The 13,905-nt window shown below is 58.4% G+C and overlaps 1 protein-coding gene and 1 long non-coding RNA gene across 3 annotated transcripts; one reads left to right on the plus strand and one right to left on the minus strand.

Annotated features, from left to right (window-relative positions):
- Positions 1 to 5,269: 5,269 nt before the first annotated feature.
- On the minus strand, positions 5,270 to 11,106 carry ZBTB45 (zinc finger and BTB domain containing 45). Of its 2 annotated transcripts, none has more exons than XM_054710244.1 (3): positions 11,066 to 11,106; positions 7,551 to 8,832; positions 5,270 to 6,098 (listed from the first exon to the last, which is right to left on the minus strand). In XM_054710244.1, the coding sequence occupies exons 2-3, from the start codon at positions 8,830 to 8,832 to the stop codon at positions 5,842 to 5,844; spliced, it is 1,539 nt and encodes a 512-aa protein (XP_054566219.1). In that variant the 5' UTR covers positions 11,066 to 11,106; the 3' UTR covers positions 5,270 to 5,841. The 2 variants fall into 2 exon arrangements, with proteins under 2 accessions (XP_054566219.1, XP_054566218.1); XM_054710243.1 differs by having other exon boundaries at positions 11,015 to 11,075.
- A 99-nt stretch (positions 11,107 to 11,205) lies between these two features.
- Positions 11,206 to 13,318, plus strand: LOC129147607 (uncharacterized). The gene is made up of 2 exons (XR_008554910.1): positions 11,206 to 11,263; positions 12,937 to 13,318. It is a non-coding gene; the product is annotated as an uncharacterized LOC129147607 (long non-coding RNA).
- Positions 13,319 to 13,905: the final 587 nt, after the last annotated feature.

Genomic DNA, 13,905 nt, shown 5'->3' on the forward strand with positions numbered 1-13,905 from the left:
AGATGTTTGTTTGATATTTTGTTATCTGCCTGGTTATAATTATTTGTTCATATGTAGAAGAAAAAACAACAACAACACATTTAATTTGTTGAAGGCTGAGTGCTCTGACAGGTAGCAACCCCCCCGAGTGGCCACTGGGATTCTTTTTTCCCAGGGGTGTTTTCTCTCTGTCAGAGGGGGAATCGGCCTGCCTAACAACATTTCTGTCTATATTTATTAATTTGAAGATATAAAGTTATAACAATTATAGTCCAAAGAGATTTAAAGCAGGGACCACATTCTAAAATTAACTATAAGAAGGAAGCTGGAGCTGGCAAAGTCACCAAGTCTGCCCAGCAAGCTCAAAACCTAAATGAATCTTATTTCTGACACCTGCCACCACCCAGTCTTAATCAGTGGTGGAGGAACGGTCTCAGAAGTGTTTGTCTCAATTGGCCATTAAGTTTGATGTGATTAATGTACATTATAAAACCTTTCAAAGAAAAGGAAAATATTTTGTAGGCCACTTGGTCCTTGTGTGTGTGTGGCAACTCTTAAGTTATAATTTTGAAATCAATAATTTTTAATAGAAACACACTCAAGCAGAGTGGCTTTTCAGAAAGGTCAGGGAGTCTGATTACAGTGTAGGGGTCACCGGTTCCCCCATGCCACCTTCGTTAGCAGGAGGCAAGCACTTTTCCCAGTGGGAACAGAGAGTGGACTGCCAGATGAAAACGCCTCGGTGGGACCTGCACCTGGCTCCCTGCCTCCGCCCACCCGGTGTCCCTCCCCTCCAGGGGTTGTTTTAAGTAGCTAGAGGCAGCAACGAGGAGGGAAATTCCCTTGTGACTCCCTCCGCCCCAATGAGACCCAAGAACCCTCGGTGACTCCTTGGACACTTTTCACCGTGTTCTGTTAGGGGGCTTAAAGGCGTCAGCTAGAAATTACCCTTTCCAGGCTTATCAGAATCTGAGATTCTTATCTATAGGAAAAACGTGGCAGTTTGAAATTCAAGCAGCTGAGCCTGCTCCCTTCTCCCTCTGCCTTTTCTAAATATTTTAAAATAATAAAAGGTTTGAGGCATGGTTATGCATTTTTGAAAGACATAGAAGGTTTAAAGACTAATTTAAAATTGTAAAATTTGTAAAAATTTATATATATAATAAAAAGAAGAACAGAGAAATATTAGAAAAAAAAAAAAGCCAGCAGCAAATAGAAAGGAATTAGTATACCTATTGTAAGAAGCAGAGGCACAGGAAGAGAAAATGTCCTGGCAGGTTAGCTAGAGAAGCAGAAAGGGGAGACTCAGACTCCAAGGGTCTTTAACTTAGAGGAAAAGGACTGACAGGACCGGGGTTCCTTTCTATTAAGCCTCCAGGGTAACCTTACAAGTGGGGGGCAAACCTGTTAGTTTCCTGGTGGACACTGGAACAGCCTATTCAGTCTTGACAGAGCCGATGGGACCCGTAACCTCTAAGAAGACAACAGTCCAGGGAGCCACCGGACAAATTGCCTGTTTTCCTTGGACATCAAAAAGGACTGTGGACCTCGGAAAGAACACGGTAACTCATTCATTTCTGGTCATGCCAGAATGCCGTACCCCCTATGTAGATGTGACCTCCTACAGAAACTATTTGGACTGCCATCATATCCTTTGAGGGGGATGGAGCGGGAATTCTTAGGGGCAGTTGGATACTACAACCTGTGGATACCGGGGCTCATAGAGATTGCTAAACCTCTAGACTCAAGTACTGGGGGAATGCAGCCGCTGAACTAGACCGAAGTCGAACAATGGGCCTTTGAGGAGCTAAAGAAGGCTCTCATCTCAGCACCTGCCCTAGCCTTACCACGTGAGTGAGGTAAGAGGCATTGCCAAAGGGGTTCTCACTCAGACTCTAGGTCCCTGGAAGAGACCTGTAGCCTATCTGTCTAAGAGACTAAACCCTGTGACAGAGTGGCCAGCATGCCTCCGGGCAGTAGCCACCACAGCATCGCTGATAAAGAAGGCAGATAAGCAAACTCTGGGCCAGGAACTAGCCCTAATAATACCCCATGGTGTGGAGGCCCTCCTTCGAGGTGCTCTGGAGAGATGGATGTCAAACATCAGGATCACCCAGTGCCAAGCTCTTCTCCTGGACCAGCACTGCATCCGGTTCCATAAGACACTGGCCATCAACCCTGCCAGCCTGCTTCCAGATGATGAGCCAGAAGAACCCATTCATGACAGCACAGAGGTAACAGAAGCAGTACAAACGGCTCGCCCAGACCTGACAGATGCCCCACTATCATCACCAGACAAGGTACTGTTCACGGTTGGGAGCAGTTATGTTCAGGATGGCATCCGATAAGCAGGGGCAGCGGTAGTCACCCTGGACCGCACCATTTGGGCGCAGTCCCTGAATAGGGGAACCAAGGCACAAAAAGTCGAGCTTTTGGCCTTAATCCAGGCCCTCCGATGGGAACACAGTGCCATCCACCAGAAAAGAGGGTTACCAACTGCAGTGAAAAAGGACATTAAAAATAAGGAAGAAATTTTAGCCACATTAAAGGTCATCTGGCTCCCAAGGGCAGTTGCAATAGTGCACTGCAAAGGACATCAGAAAGGGGAGACAATTGAAGCCAGAGGAAATAGAGCCGCAGACCAAACTGCCACGGAAGCTGCCCAAAAATCAGTGGGGCCTTTACAAGTTTTAGTAACCCTGCCGGACCTGGACCTACACAGACCCCCTCTTACACCAAACAAGAGGAGGAATTGGCAGAACAGAAGCAAGCCATCAAAGGACCGGATGGTTGGTGTACCCTACCAGGTGACAGACTGTTGGTCCCAGAGGCTATAGGTTGGACGTTAGTTACCCAGTTATACCAGGCTACCCACTTAGCATCACCAAGACTTCTGAAGTTCTGCAAGGCAGGTACTCTTAGATAAAATAATTAAAAGCATAGTCACTAGAAGTACAATTTGTGCACAGATAAATACTAAGCAAAGTAAGAAGGTCCCCCTAGAAATTCAGGCCCCAGGGAAATTCCCCAGGAGAGCATTAGGAGATAGATTTCACAGAAATTAAGCCACCAGCATCAGAGTACAAGTACATGCTAGTTCTCATAGACACCTTCTCGTGTTGGGTTGAAGCATACCCCACTAGGACAGAAACTACCTCTATAATTGCTAGGAGATTATACCTAGATTCAGGCTGCCAGTAGTCATAGGATCAGATAGCAGCCCTGCCTTTGTAGCCAAGATATCTCAAAATATAGCTCAAGCCTTAGGACAGGCATGAGCAAGACTCAAAAAAAAAAGAATTTAACTAAATTTACCCTAGAAACCGGTGAAAACTGGACCAACCTCCTGCCCTTCACCCTCTTATGGGCCAGGTGTACCCCCTACTGGTAGGGGTTTCCCCCTTTTAGAGATCATATATGATAGACCTCCCCCCGCCGCTTCCTTTCCAGGGTCAGGAAGAAACTGAAAGCTGGCATTCATAACCATTCCCTTACTCAAGTCCTTACAGGCTGTGCAGTATACCCAGAGAGCCACCCATAAGCTTGTTCGTGATGCTCTGCCAATGCCCACCGTGGACCCTGTACATCCCTTCCAGCCCAGGGACTCGGTGTGGGTAAAGAAGTTCACTGCCCGCTGAAACCGGTTTGGCTCGGTGGATAGAGCGTCGGCCTGCGGACTGAAGGGTCCCAGGTTCGATTCCGGTCAAGGGCATGTGCCTTGGTTGCGGGCACATCCCCAGTCGGGGGGTGTGCAGGAGGCAGCTGGTCAATGTTTCTCTCTCATCGATGTTTCTAACTTTCTATCCCTCTCTCTTCCTCACTGTAATAAAATCAATAAAATATATTAAAAAAAAAAAAAAAAAAGAAGTTCACTGCCCAAGGACTCACCCCAACCTGAAAGGGACACTACACTGTTATCCTGAGCACGCCCACGGCTGTTGAAATAGACGGCGTCCAGACCTGGTTACACCACTCCCAACTCCTGCACCAGGAAACGGCCTGGATCCTGGCAACCAGCGGCCTCACCCGTGAGATCCCTAGCCTGGGTTCCTCGCAGGCCAGGAGGAATCTCGACACCTGCAGGAGAGGAACTAGAATTCACTGTGGACAGTACTGTTGGGGACTGTAGTACTAAAAGCCTTGGCCAGAAGTAAGAGACAAAGTAGAAATGCAAACCGTCTCATGATTGAGCCGGGTGTCCCAAGACAAGGGGGGAATGAAAGGGCAGAGCAGGACAGCACAAAATGTACTGTACCCTCCATCCTGTGTAACTATGTATATGACTCCTTTTTCTTAGAAAACCGTGAGAATGTAACAGTTGCATAAACCTGCCAATAGAAATGTAGAGAAGTAGATTCAGTCCAAATTAGGCAATCTCTGTAACCCACGTCACTTCCCTAAGCCCACCCAAATGTCCAACCCTTTATAATTCATCACTCCCCCGGGGTTCTCTCTCTGGCCCCACTGCTGCGTCAGGAGGAGGCTGGGAGCCAAACCCGGGTTTGAATAAAGACTCTTTGCTTTTGCATCGGAGAAAAGGCTCCCTAGTGATTGATTATTGGGGACCCTGAACTCTGGGCATAACAGACAGCAAGGCCCGTGGGCTTCGGGCATAGCCTGGCTCCCCTTCACCTGTGGGAGGTGGGGTTTGGCTGGACTGGGGCGCTACCAGGTATAGAGCAGGTGCTCAGTAAATTCTGAAAGGAATGCCTGGAGTATCTGACCCCGCTCAGTGCTGGGCGATTCTGCCGCACCCTTGGCATGGGTGGGGTCACGTGTGTGCGGGACTCCTGGCCCTTGGAAGGCCATCACCGGGGGAGCTTGGAGAGGCGCTGCCACTGGCCTGGAAGCCAGCACATCACCCCCTGCAGGCTGCACCACCCCGCTCTGGGTGGCCCGCCAAGCCCATGCAGGGCTCCGGCACCTGCCCACCCAGCACTGCAGACCTTGCCTGCCAGGGCAGGTGCTAGGGCTCAGCTCTCCTCATGGCAGCTAGCCCCCAAAGAACTCCTGATCCCCCAAAAGTAAGGTGCAGGTGCTCCACCATGATGCCCATCACAACAGGGAGGTCCAGAGATCTTGGGGGACAGGCTTCGAAACGAAATGTTCCTCCCAGGCAGCAGCAACTGCGACTGGGATGGGGTCCCGCACGTGGCCCCCCTCTCTGAAGGCACACCGCATAGGGGCTGGCCTGTACCCTCCCCACAGGACCGCCGAGGAGGGTCAGGCCCGATGATATGCATGCCCCACGCCCCCCAGAGAACAGAGGCACCAGACGACCAAGTGGGCAGTTCTGTCTTTACCCAACGAGTGAGAAACCCCACGTCCAGGAGCTCACAGCTTCTGGGTTTTGGCCCACGAGCCAGTCCTTTATTAGTCCATGATAGGCCCACCCGCGTCCCCGTAGGTGCCAGATGAGGGGTGGCTTGGGGAGTGCACCGTGGATCTCACCCAGTCTGAAGCTGGAGTGCGGAAGCAGCTCTGAACCCCACCCCACTTGGGGGAGTTGGAGCAGGAATCCTGGGCCCCACCCCACGTCTGATGATCCAGTTCTGAGGCAGTCAGATCCCAGCCCAGCCCCAGCCCGCCACTACCTGGAAGGGTCGAGTGTGGACGGAGCAAGGCGAGCTGGGCCCCCATCAGTGCAGATGAGGGTGGAAGCAGGGTAGGGCCTGTGCTCAGGGGGCAGTGTGGCCAGCGGTGGTCAGGTACCTGCTGGCTTGACCCGGCTGGCAGGGATGTCAGGAGCCCTGCGGTGGGCGTGGCCAAAACAAAAAGGGCGTGACTTCGCCGGCATGGTGTAGCCCCAGTGGCTGAGACCCCACGGAGGGCGTGGCCAACCCCGCGTGGGCGTGGCCTGGGTCAGGGCGCGGGGTGCGCCGCCAGGTGGCGCTCCAGCAGCGCGCGGTGCGAGAAGACCTTGCCGCAGGCGGGGCAGGGCGCGCGCTCCGGGCGGTGGGTGCGCATGTGCACGTTGAGCGAGCTCTTCTGCGTGAAGCGTTTGGCGCAGACGGCGCACTGGAAGGCGCGCACGCCCGTGTGCGTGACCATGTGCTTGAGCAGGTAGTCGCGCAGCGAGAAGGACCGCCAGCACACGGCGCACTGGTGCGGCTTCTCCCCTGCGGGCGACAAGCGGGGTGCCCAGGTGTCAGCCAGAAAGAGACCTCCCCCTCCCGCCCCCCGCGCCTCTGCCAGGCAGGGACCCCCGCCCCTCGGGGGACAACCATCTACCTGGAACCCCCTGCTGAGCAGGGGCGTTCTGGGGCCACTCTCACTCCCCGACCGTCCGGTCCCACGGGGACCCCCACACATGGCCTGGCCTAACCCCTTCCGTCTGGCCGGTTGGGACCCCCTCTCCACTGACTGTCAGGGTCCCTCAACCCCAAAAGGCACCCTCCCTGGAGGGAACCCGCCGGTGTGGGGCATCGTTGCCCATCGGGGCTGGACACTTAGGTGTCCCGTGCCCACACCGAGGCCTCCCCTCCCCCATACCTACCAGGCCCACATCTGGCCACCCTTCTGGGGAGGCCCTTACACTGCAAGAAACCTGGGCATACCTCCCCCTTTCCGCTAGAACCCCTGCTGCCCACACCCCTGCCTGCTGGTCACCATGATGTCCCTGGGGGACAGAGCAGGCTGAGCCCCCAAGGCTCAGAGAGGAGGCTGCCAGCTGTTGGCCCTCAGAGTCGAGGGTATAAACAAAAAGCCTTTCTCAGCGGCAGGGGCAGTGCCTAGGCAGGGTCCTCCCAAACCCGACAGCCAGCACCTGGCGAAGGCCCCGCGGAGCTGGCACACCTCGGCTGGTGCTACCGTGGCCCTGCCCTCTCCTCCTTGCCCGAGGCGGCCAGGTGGCGATTTTAAACTGTAAACCGCACCTCCATTCTCTCTCCCATCTCAGAACATGGGTGCCCTTCCCCTCTTCACAGCGAAATCCCAACCCCCCGGCCCAGGACTCCCCTTGCCACTCCCCCTGGCTTTCCGGCCAAATCCTGGCTTTTCACACCCGGCTCCGCCATGGCTTTGCACACACCTGTCCTCCCCAGGCCTCGCCAGCCACCACCTGGGGCCCTCCCTCCGCCACCCCCAGCTGCCTCGCTTCAGAGCCGCCTCCCCTACAAGCTGAGGTCCAAGAGCCTTGGGGAGCCCCTTGTCTCTCCTCCAGCCCTGGTCAGACCACCTCTCTTCCTGCTCCCCACGCTTCCCAAGGCCAGCGCACCCAGAACCCACTCCTTTGCATCCAGTCCGTCACTGAGCCCAGGGAGGTCCCAGCACTGCTCCCCCATCGGGCCATGCCCACCCCCACCCCCACGGCTCCACCCCCAGCTCCACCCCAAGTTCCAAAGGCTCTGGGGCAGGTTCCTGCTCTGCACCCCGCCTTAGGACACAGTCCCCCCCCCCCCCCCCCCGCCCCATGAAGCGGGGTCAGGAAACCCGCAGGGGGCCTGCTGCCCACACGGAGCACCTGGGGGCTCCATTTCCAGGCTCCTCTGGAGTTGCCAGCCCGCCCGGTGCCCCACCCCACCCGCCTCAGGTTCGCATCTCAGGGGGCCCGGCCGGAGACGCCCGCTCACCCGAGTGGATGAACATGTGCTTGGTGTAGTTCTTCCGCGAGCTGAAGGTCTTGCGGCAGTGGCTGCACTCGTAGGCGGGCGGCTCGGAGCCCGCGGGGCGCGCAGGGGGGACCAGAGGGGCGGGGGCGGCGGGCGGGGCCAGGGCCTCCCCCAGAGTCACGCTGGGGGCCGCCTCGGGCTGGAGCGCCGGGTAGAAGGCGGTCGGGGGAGCTGGGACCGACTCTGAGGGTGCTGGCGGGGGCTGCGCGGGGGGCCCCGGGGCGCCCAGGTGAAAGGGGAAAAGGACTACGGGAGGCGCCGGGGCCTTCACTGGGGGCTGGCGGGGCCCGGACAGGACGCAGTCCGGCGGGGCGGGGGCCTCGGCGGCACAGCCTTCCACCGCGGGGCCGTCCTCCTCCTGCCACGCGGAGACGTAGCTGTCGGGGAACACGTCCTCGGCCACGGGGGGGCCCCGGAGGAAGTCCCTCCCGGCGCCGTAGTCGGAGAGGCCGGCGGGCGCAGGCGGCTCCTCGCGCACGCTGTCCGCGGTGAGGTAGCCAGCGGCGCAGTCGGGGAAGGAGGGGGGAGCTTGGCCCTCGCCCGGGCCACCGCCTTCGCCATCCTCGCCATCAGTCTCGTCCTCCGTCTCCTCCTCTTCCTCCTCGTCCCCGCCCTCCTCTGGGGCGGCAGGCAGGGCGGGGTCAGCGAAGGACCCCTCGGCTTTGGCCGGCGCCGGGGGCGCGGGCAGCTGCAGGCGCGCGGGCTGGCGCTGCTTGCGTGTGTGCGCGGCCCCGGGGTGGCCCGGGGGGCGCGCGGCCAGCAGGTGGCGCAGGCGGTGGCGCAGCTGCGCGGGCGCGAGCGGCGGGGGCACGGGCGTGGGCAGGGGCAGGGGCGCGGGGGCGCCTGCGGCGGGGGCCGGGGCGCGGGCCCGGGCGATGATCTGCGTGCACTCGTCGATGACCGTCTGGATGCGCAGCACAGACGCGGCCGTGAGCACCTGCAGCGCCTCGCCCTGCGCCACGACCAGCGAGCCGCTGTAGAGGAACTCCACGAGCTGGCGCACCGTCTGCGCGGGCACCACTGGCGGCACGCGGATCTCCGAGTGGCCGAGCAGCAGCTTGTCCTGGAAGAAGGGCGAGCCGGCAGCCAGCACGCAGCGGTGAGCGCGCAGCGATGCCTCGCGGATGCGCACGGTCACGTCGCAGAAGTGCCCGCCCAGCCGCTGTCCATTGAGGGTCTCGAGCAGCGAGCGGGAGAAGTTCTGCAAGTGGATGTGATGCACGGCCTCCGCCGCCGCCGCCATCTGCACCGGAGGAGGGGGAGGGGAGGTCAGCCAGGGACTCCCTCTGCCCTAGGGTCCCCGTTCGTTCCTTCAGCCTCAGTCGCGGGACAGGGCGAATATCAGCGCCTCTCCCCTCCACCCCCCCCCCCCCCCCCGCCGCCACAAACGGACCCTTGCAGGGCTCCACCCAGCGCACAGGCCTCAGCACGACCCCCCCCCCCCCCGCCCCTCTCCAGGACTCCTGCCCGTCTTGCCATCTCCACAGCTCCCTGCAGACCCATGGGAGAGGGGTGGGAATATCAAAGGACTCCCCAGGGCCCGGGCTCAGTGGATAGAACATAGGTCTACGGACTGAAGGGTCCTGGGTTCGATTCCGGTCAAGGGCACATACCTGGGTGTCGGGTTCAATCCCCAGTAGGGGGCCTGCAGGAGGCATCCCCATCAACACCCGGCCTTCCCTTCCCCCAGTGCTGCTTACTACCCAGGCAGGCAAGGCTCCAGGGCTGGGTTCCCCTGTCTAGGCCCACCCAGCCACCCTTCCCCCAACCCCAATACCTATCAATCTTCCCCCATCCCCTCCAGGGGGCAGCTCTGTGGAGAAGAGGGCAGAGACCTGCACCCAGAAGTGGCTCACTGACCCCCCCCCCCCCAGATGGCTGCAACCCCCTCCACTGGTGGCTTCTTTCTGATCCGCCCCTGCCTCACACCCCAACCTCAGGGCCTCTGAGGCCTGGGCCCCTCCGCTGCCTCAGAACCGGGGGTTTTCACCAGTGTACAAGGAGGTCTTCTCGGGGTGGGGTGGCAGGAGGTGCACCCTGGACTGGGTGACCAGGGGTGTGTGCAGTCACACAGGGTTCAGAGTAAGAGGGGCATTAGCCAAGCAGTTGCCCCACGGGAGGGAAACACGTGGCTTCTGGCACCCACCCGGCACCCCTCCTCTCCTCCCCCCCCCCCCCCCCCCCCGTAGAAGGGAATATGGAGCGGCTTGTGTGCAGAGAGGGGACTTGTGTGGCCTGTGCAGGGGTGTGTGACTGGGTGAGTTCAGGGGGTGCATGGCTGAGCAATCCGGATGCGTCCTGTCAAACTGCGGACTCCTTATCCCAGCACTGCCCACCCTCAGGCACTAGAAAGAGGGGTTACCACCCCCCGCAAGGGATTCTGGGAACCTGAGCAGCTGTATTTCACCTGTCAAGTAGGCACCATGCTCTCTCAGCTTCACTTTCTCCTTCATATACCTCGCTCATCCCACACCCAGGCCACCCATCTCCCGTCTAGGGGAGGAGTTGAGCCCTGCCTGGTCCAGGCAGGGTCACAGCCCCAGAGTGAGGCCTGCCCTCACCCTCAGCGCCTACGGAGAGTTGACTCACCCAATGCAGCTCCTTAAGCCTAAACCATCTTTGCTGGGGCCAGAACCCACCCCGTTTCTTGCACGCCCCACATCTAACCCCTCAGACCACTTCACACACCTTCACTGGCTTGGACCGAGGGGTGCAGTGACCGCCTCTCCCCCCCCCCCCCCCCGCCCCCCTCGCGGTCTATTCCCCACGCGACAGCCAGAGGGAGCCTGCTCCCTCCTAAGAGGTCAGGGCCCGCCTCGGCTCGGAGACCACCGTGCGGAGAATTAATTCTCGGCAAGTTCGCAAATGAGCCGAGTCTGCACGTGCTGTTGCCTCTGCACCAGCATCCTCCCCGGGTCCATTCACCCGGCGTCTAAGGCTCCCAATGTGCGCCGGGGGTTGGGGCAGACTCCTGTGCATCAACCCGCGGGGCAGCAGCCCTTCCTTTCCCGATCCCCGCCCCCCGCCCTGCTCCCCGAAAGGCTCCGACTTCTCGGTGCAGAGGCAGCAGGGCCTCCCAGGCGCTTCGGAACAAAGGCCACCGGAGGACGCGGCCCCCAGGCCCGGCCGCACCGCGTTCCCGCCGCCACACCTCTGCCCGCGCCACGCACAGCCCCGAGCGCCCTCTCCCGCGCTCTGCGACCTGGCACGCGCCCTACCCTGCGCCCAGCGCCCCTCTGAGGTCCGCGCCCGCAGCCCCCGCCGCAGCCCGCACTCCCCCAGGCCTCCCGGGTCCGCTCCGCCGGCGCCCTACAGCGCCCCCTCCCGCCCGCAGCCTGCGCTCCCGGCCCAGCGTGGGGGCCCCTCCCGGGCACGCTCCGGCCTCCCGCCAGCCCCGCGGCTGGGGAATGCCCGCCCAACCTCACCTCCCGCTCCTCCGCAGGCACCAGGCCCGGCTGCGGCCGCCTCCAGCTTACCACCGACAAGGCCGCGCTTCCCGGCCGCGACTCCGGCGGAACCGAAGTCCGCAGCCGCTGTGGCGCTGGGAAGCGCTAGCGGGGAGCACCTTTCCGGTGTTTCTATGGAGATGAGCCGCCGCCGCCAGGCCGCAGTTCCGGGGGAACCGAAGTCGCAGACACAGGGACGGCGGGGCGGCGAGGATTCTCTGGGCCGCAGTACGCTTCCGGCGTCGCCCTAGAGACGGGGAGGAGGCGGGGCCTGCACTATCAATCAGCGGGCCTAGCCCCTGTGTGAGCGGGGCGGGGCGGGGCTGGGGGTGCTGCACCCCAATAAAGTGTTGGAAGGCACTCTGCGACCCCCGGAGGTGCGAGCAGGAGTGAGGGTGCAAGCAGGAGTGGGGGTGCAAGCAGGGGAGGGTGCAAGCAGGAGGCAGCCAATCAATGGATTGTCTCTCATCATTGATGTTTCTTTTTTCTTTTTTTAATATATTTTATTGATTTTTTACAGAGAGGAAGGGAGAGGGATAGAGAGTCAGAAACATAGATGGGAGAGAAACACATCAATCAGCTGCCTCCTGCACACCTCCTACTGGGGATGTGCCCGCAACCAAGGTACATGCTCCTGACCAGAATCAAACCTGGGACCCTTCAGTCCGAAGGCCAATGCTCTAGCCACTGAGCCAAACCAGTTAGGGCTGATGTTTTTTGTTTTTAAATATATTTTATTGATTTTTTACAGAGAGGAAGGGAAAGAGATAGTTAGAAACCCTCCTGCAGCCTGCCTGACTGGGGATCAAGCCCATAACCCCAGAATGTGCCCTTGACTGGAATCGAACCCTGGACCCTTCAGTCTGCAAGCCAACACTCTATCCACTGAGCCAAACCCGCTAAGGCCAAAAATTACTTTTTCTGCCTCTGTAATTTACCCAATAAATGTTCACTTACCAAAAAAAAAAAAAAAAGAAGAAGAAGAAGAAACCAATGTGTTTCTCCCACATCAATATTTCAGTTGTTCCCTCTCTCTTCCACTCTCTAAAAATCAATGGAAAAATATCCTCTAGTGAGGATTAACAACAACAACAACAAAACACACAAACAAACAAAGAACATTGGCCTGTGGACTGAAGGTCCCGGGTTCGATTCCAGTCAGGGTCACATGCCTGGGTTGTGGGCTCCACCCCTGGTAAGGGGCGTACAGGAGGGAGCCCATCATTCTCTCTCATCACTGACCTTTCTATCTCTCTCTCCCTCTCCCTTCCTCTCTGAAATCAATAAAAATAGCCCTGACTGGTTTGGCTCAGTGGATAGAGTGTCGGACTGCGGACTGAAGGGTCCCAGGTTCCATTCCAGTCAAGGTTATGTACCTTGGTTGCTGGCACATCCCCAATAGGGGGTGTGCAGGAGGCAGCTGATAGATGAGTCTCCTCATGTATGTTTCTCTCTCCCTCTCCCTTCCTCCCTGTAAAAATCAGTAAAATATATTAAAAAAGAAAACAGACCCAGTCTTACAACCGCAGGGGCCTGGGTTCCTCCTGCCAACCAGCCGGATGCGCTGGGCAGTGGGTTTCTCCCCAGAGCTTCCCGGAGAGCCTTGCCCGGCCCACGCTTGACTGCAGCCTTTGTGAGCCGGAGCAAGGCCGCAGCCTGCAGCCAGGAGGTGGGTGCTGCTTGAAGCTACGGAGTCCGTGGTCTTCGGTTAAGAAGCAGCGGACCGGGCTGGTGTGGCTCCCTTGACGGGGACTTGTCCGGGGCACAGAGGTCACCAGGCCGCCCAGGTCGGGGCACCTGCCTGGGTTTCCCGCTCAATCCCCAGTAGGGGGCGTGCAGGATGCAGCTGATGTTTCTCTTTCTTCCCCTCTCCCTTCCTCTCTCCCTAAAATCAAATACAGCTGCCAGAGACTCTGCTTGGCAAGCGTCTGATCGATGCCACTATTCTCCTCGGACGAATACCTTCCAGACGCTGCCTTCCTGCCTACCAGTGAGCATCGGGCACCTCGACGGTCTCATTCTCCCATCCTACAAGGTCCAACATGCAGGGGGATTTGGGGGTCAGAGGGGAACCAACTGTCCAGATATATGGGCTGGAACAGCATCAGGGTGGGTGGAAAGGAATGTGTGAGGACGATGAGGAAGGTGATAGATCCTCCCTTCCCCCAACTGATGGACAGAGTATGACGTAAACTCCACCTGCAGCCTGACATTCCTGAACACCTTATATGGACTGTACATTGAACCACCAATCAGCACCTGCCATATACCCTGAGCCCCCGATTCCTAATTCCCTAGGCCCCTAACCATGTACCTTACATGAAACCACCAATCAGCATGTGCTGAGTGCTCTAAGCCCCGTCCCCTCTTTTCCTCCTCTTAAAAGGCACTCTCACCCCGGCAAGCTCTCTCTCTCTCTCTTCCCTTTCCCCCTCTGGAAGGCAGCGGCAGGGTGATTGCCAATAAAGCCTGTGTCCTGGTATCCCATGGTCTCCGGCCCTCTGTTTCATCTTTCAGAAGGAGGGTGTAGAACAGGAGGGAAAGAAACCCCAAACAAAACCCAACCCCACTCAGGCCTTGAGAAAGGCCTTTGCCACGGTGGTTATGGAGGCATTTGGGGGAATAGTGCAGCCCAGGGCACAGGTTTATGGTTTTTTTCCCCAAAAAAATTGTAAGAGAAAGTTTATTACTAGCTGGTTTGGCACTGTGAATAGAGTGTTGGTCTGCGGACTGAAGGGTCCCGGGTTTGATTCAGTCAAGGGCACGTGCCCAGTTTGTGGGCTGGATTCCCAGTGTGGGGTGTGCAGGAGGCAGCTGATCAATGATTCTCTCTCATCGTTATACTTCTCTCTCCCTCTTCCTCTCTGAAA

Source organism: Eptesicus fuscus, chromosome 21 (genome assembly GCF_027574615.1).
Source record: "Eptesicus fuscus isolate TK198812 chromosome 21, DD_ASM_mEF_20220401, whole genome shotgun sequence".
NCBI classification, from domain to species: domain Eukaryota; kingdom Metazoa; phylum Chordata; class Mammalia; order Chiroptera; family Vespertilionidae; genus Eptesicus; species Eptesicus fuscus.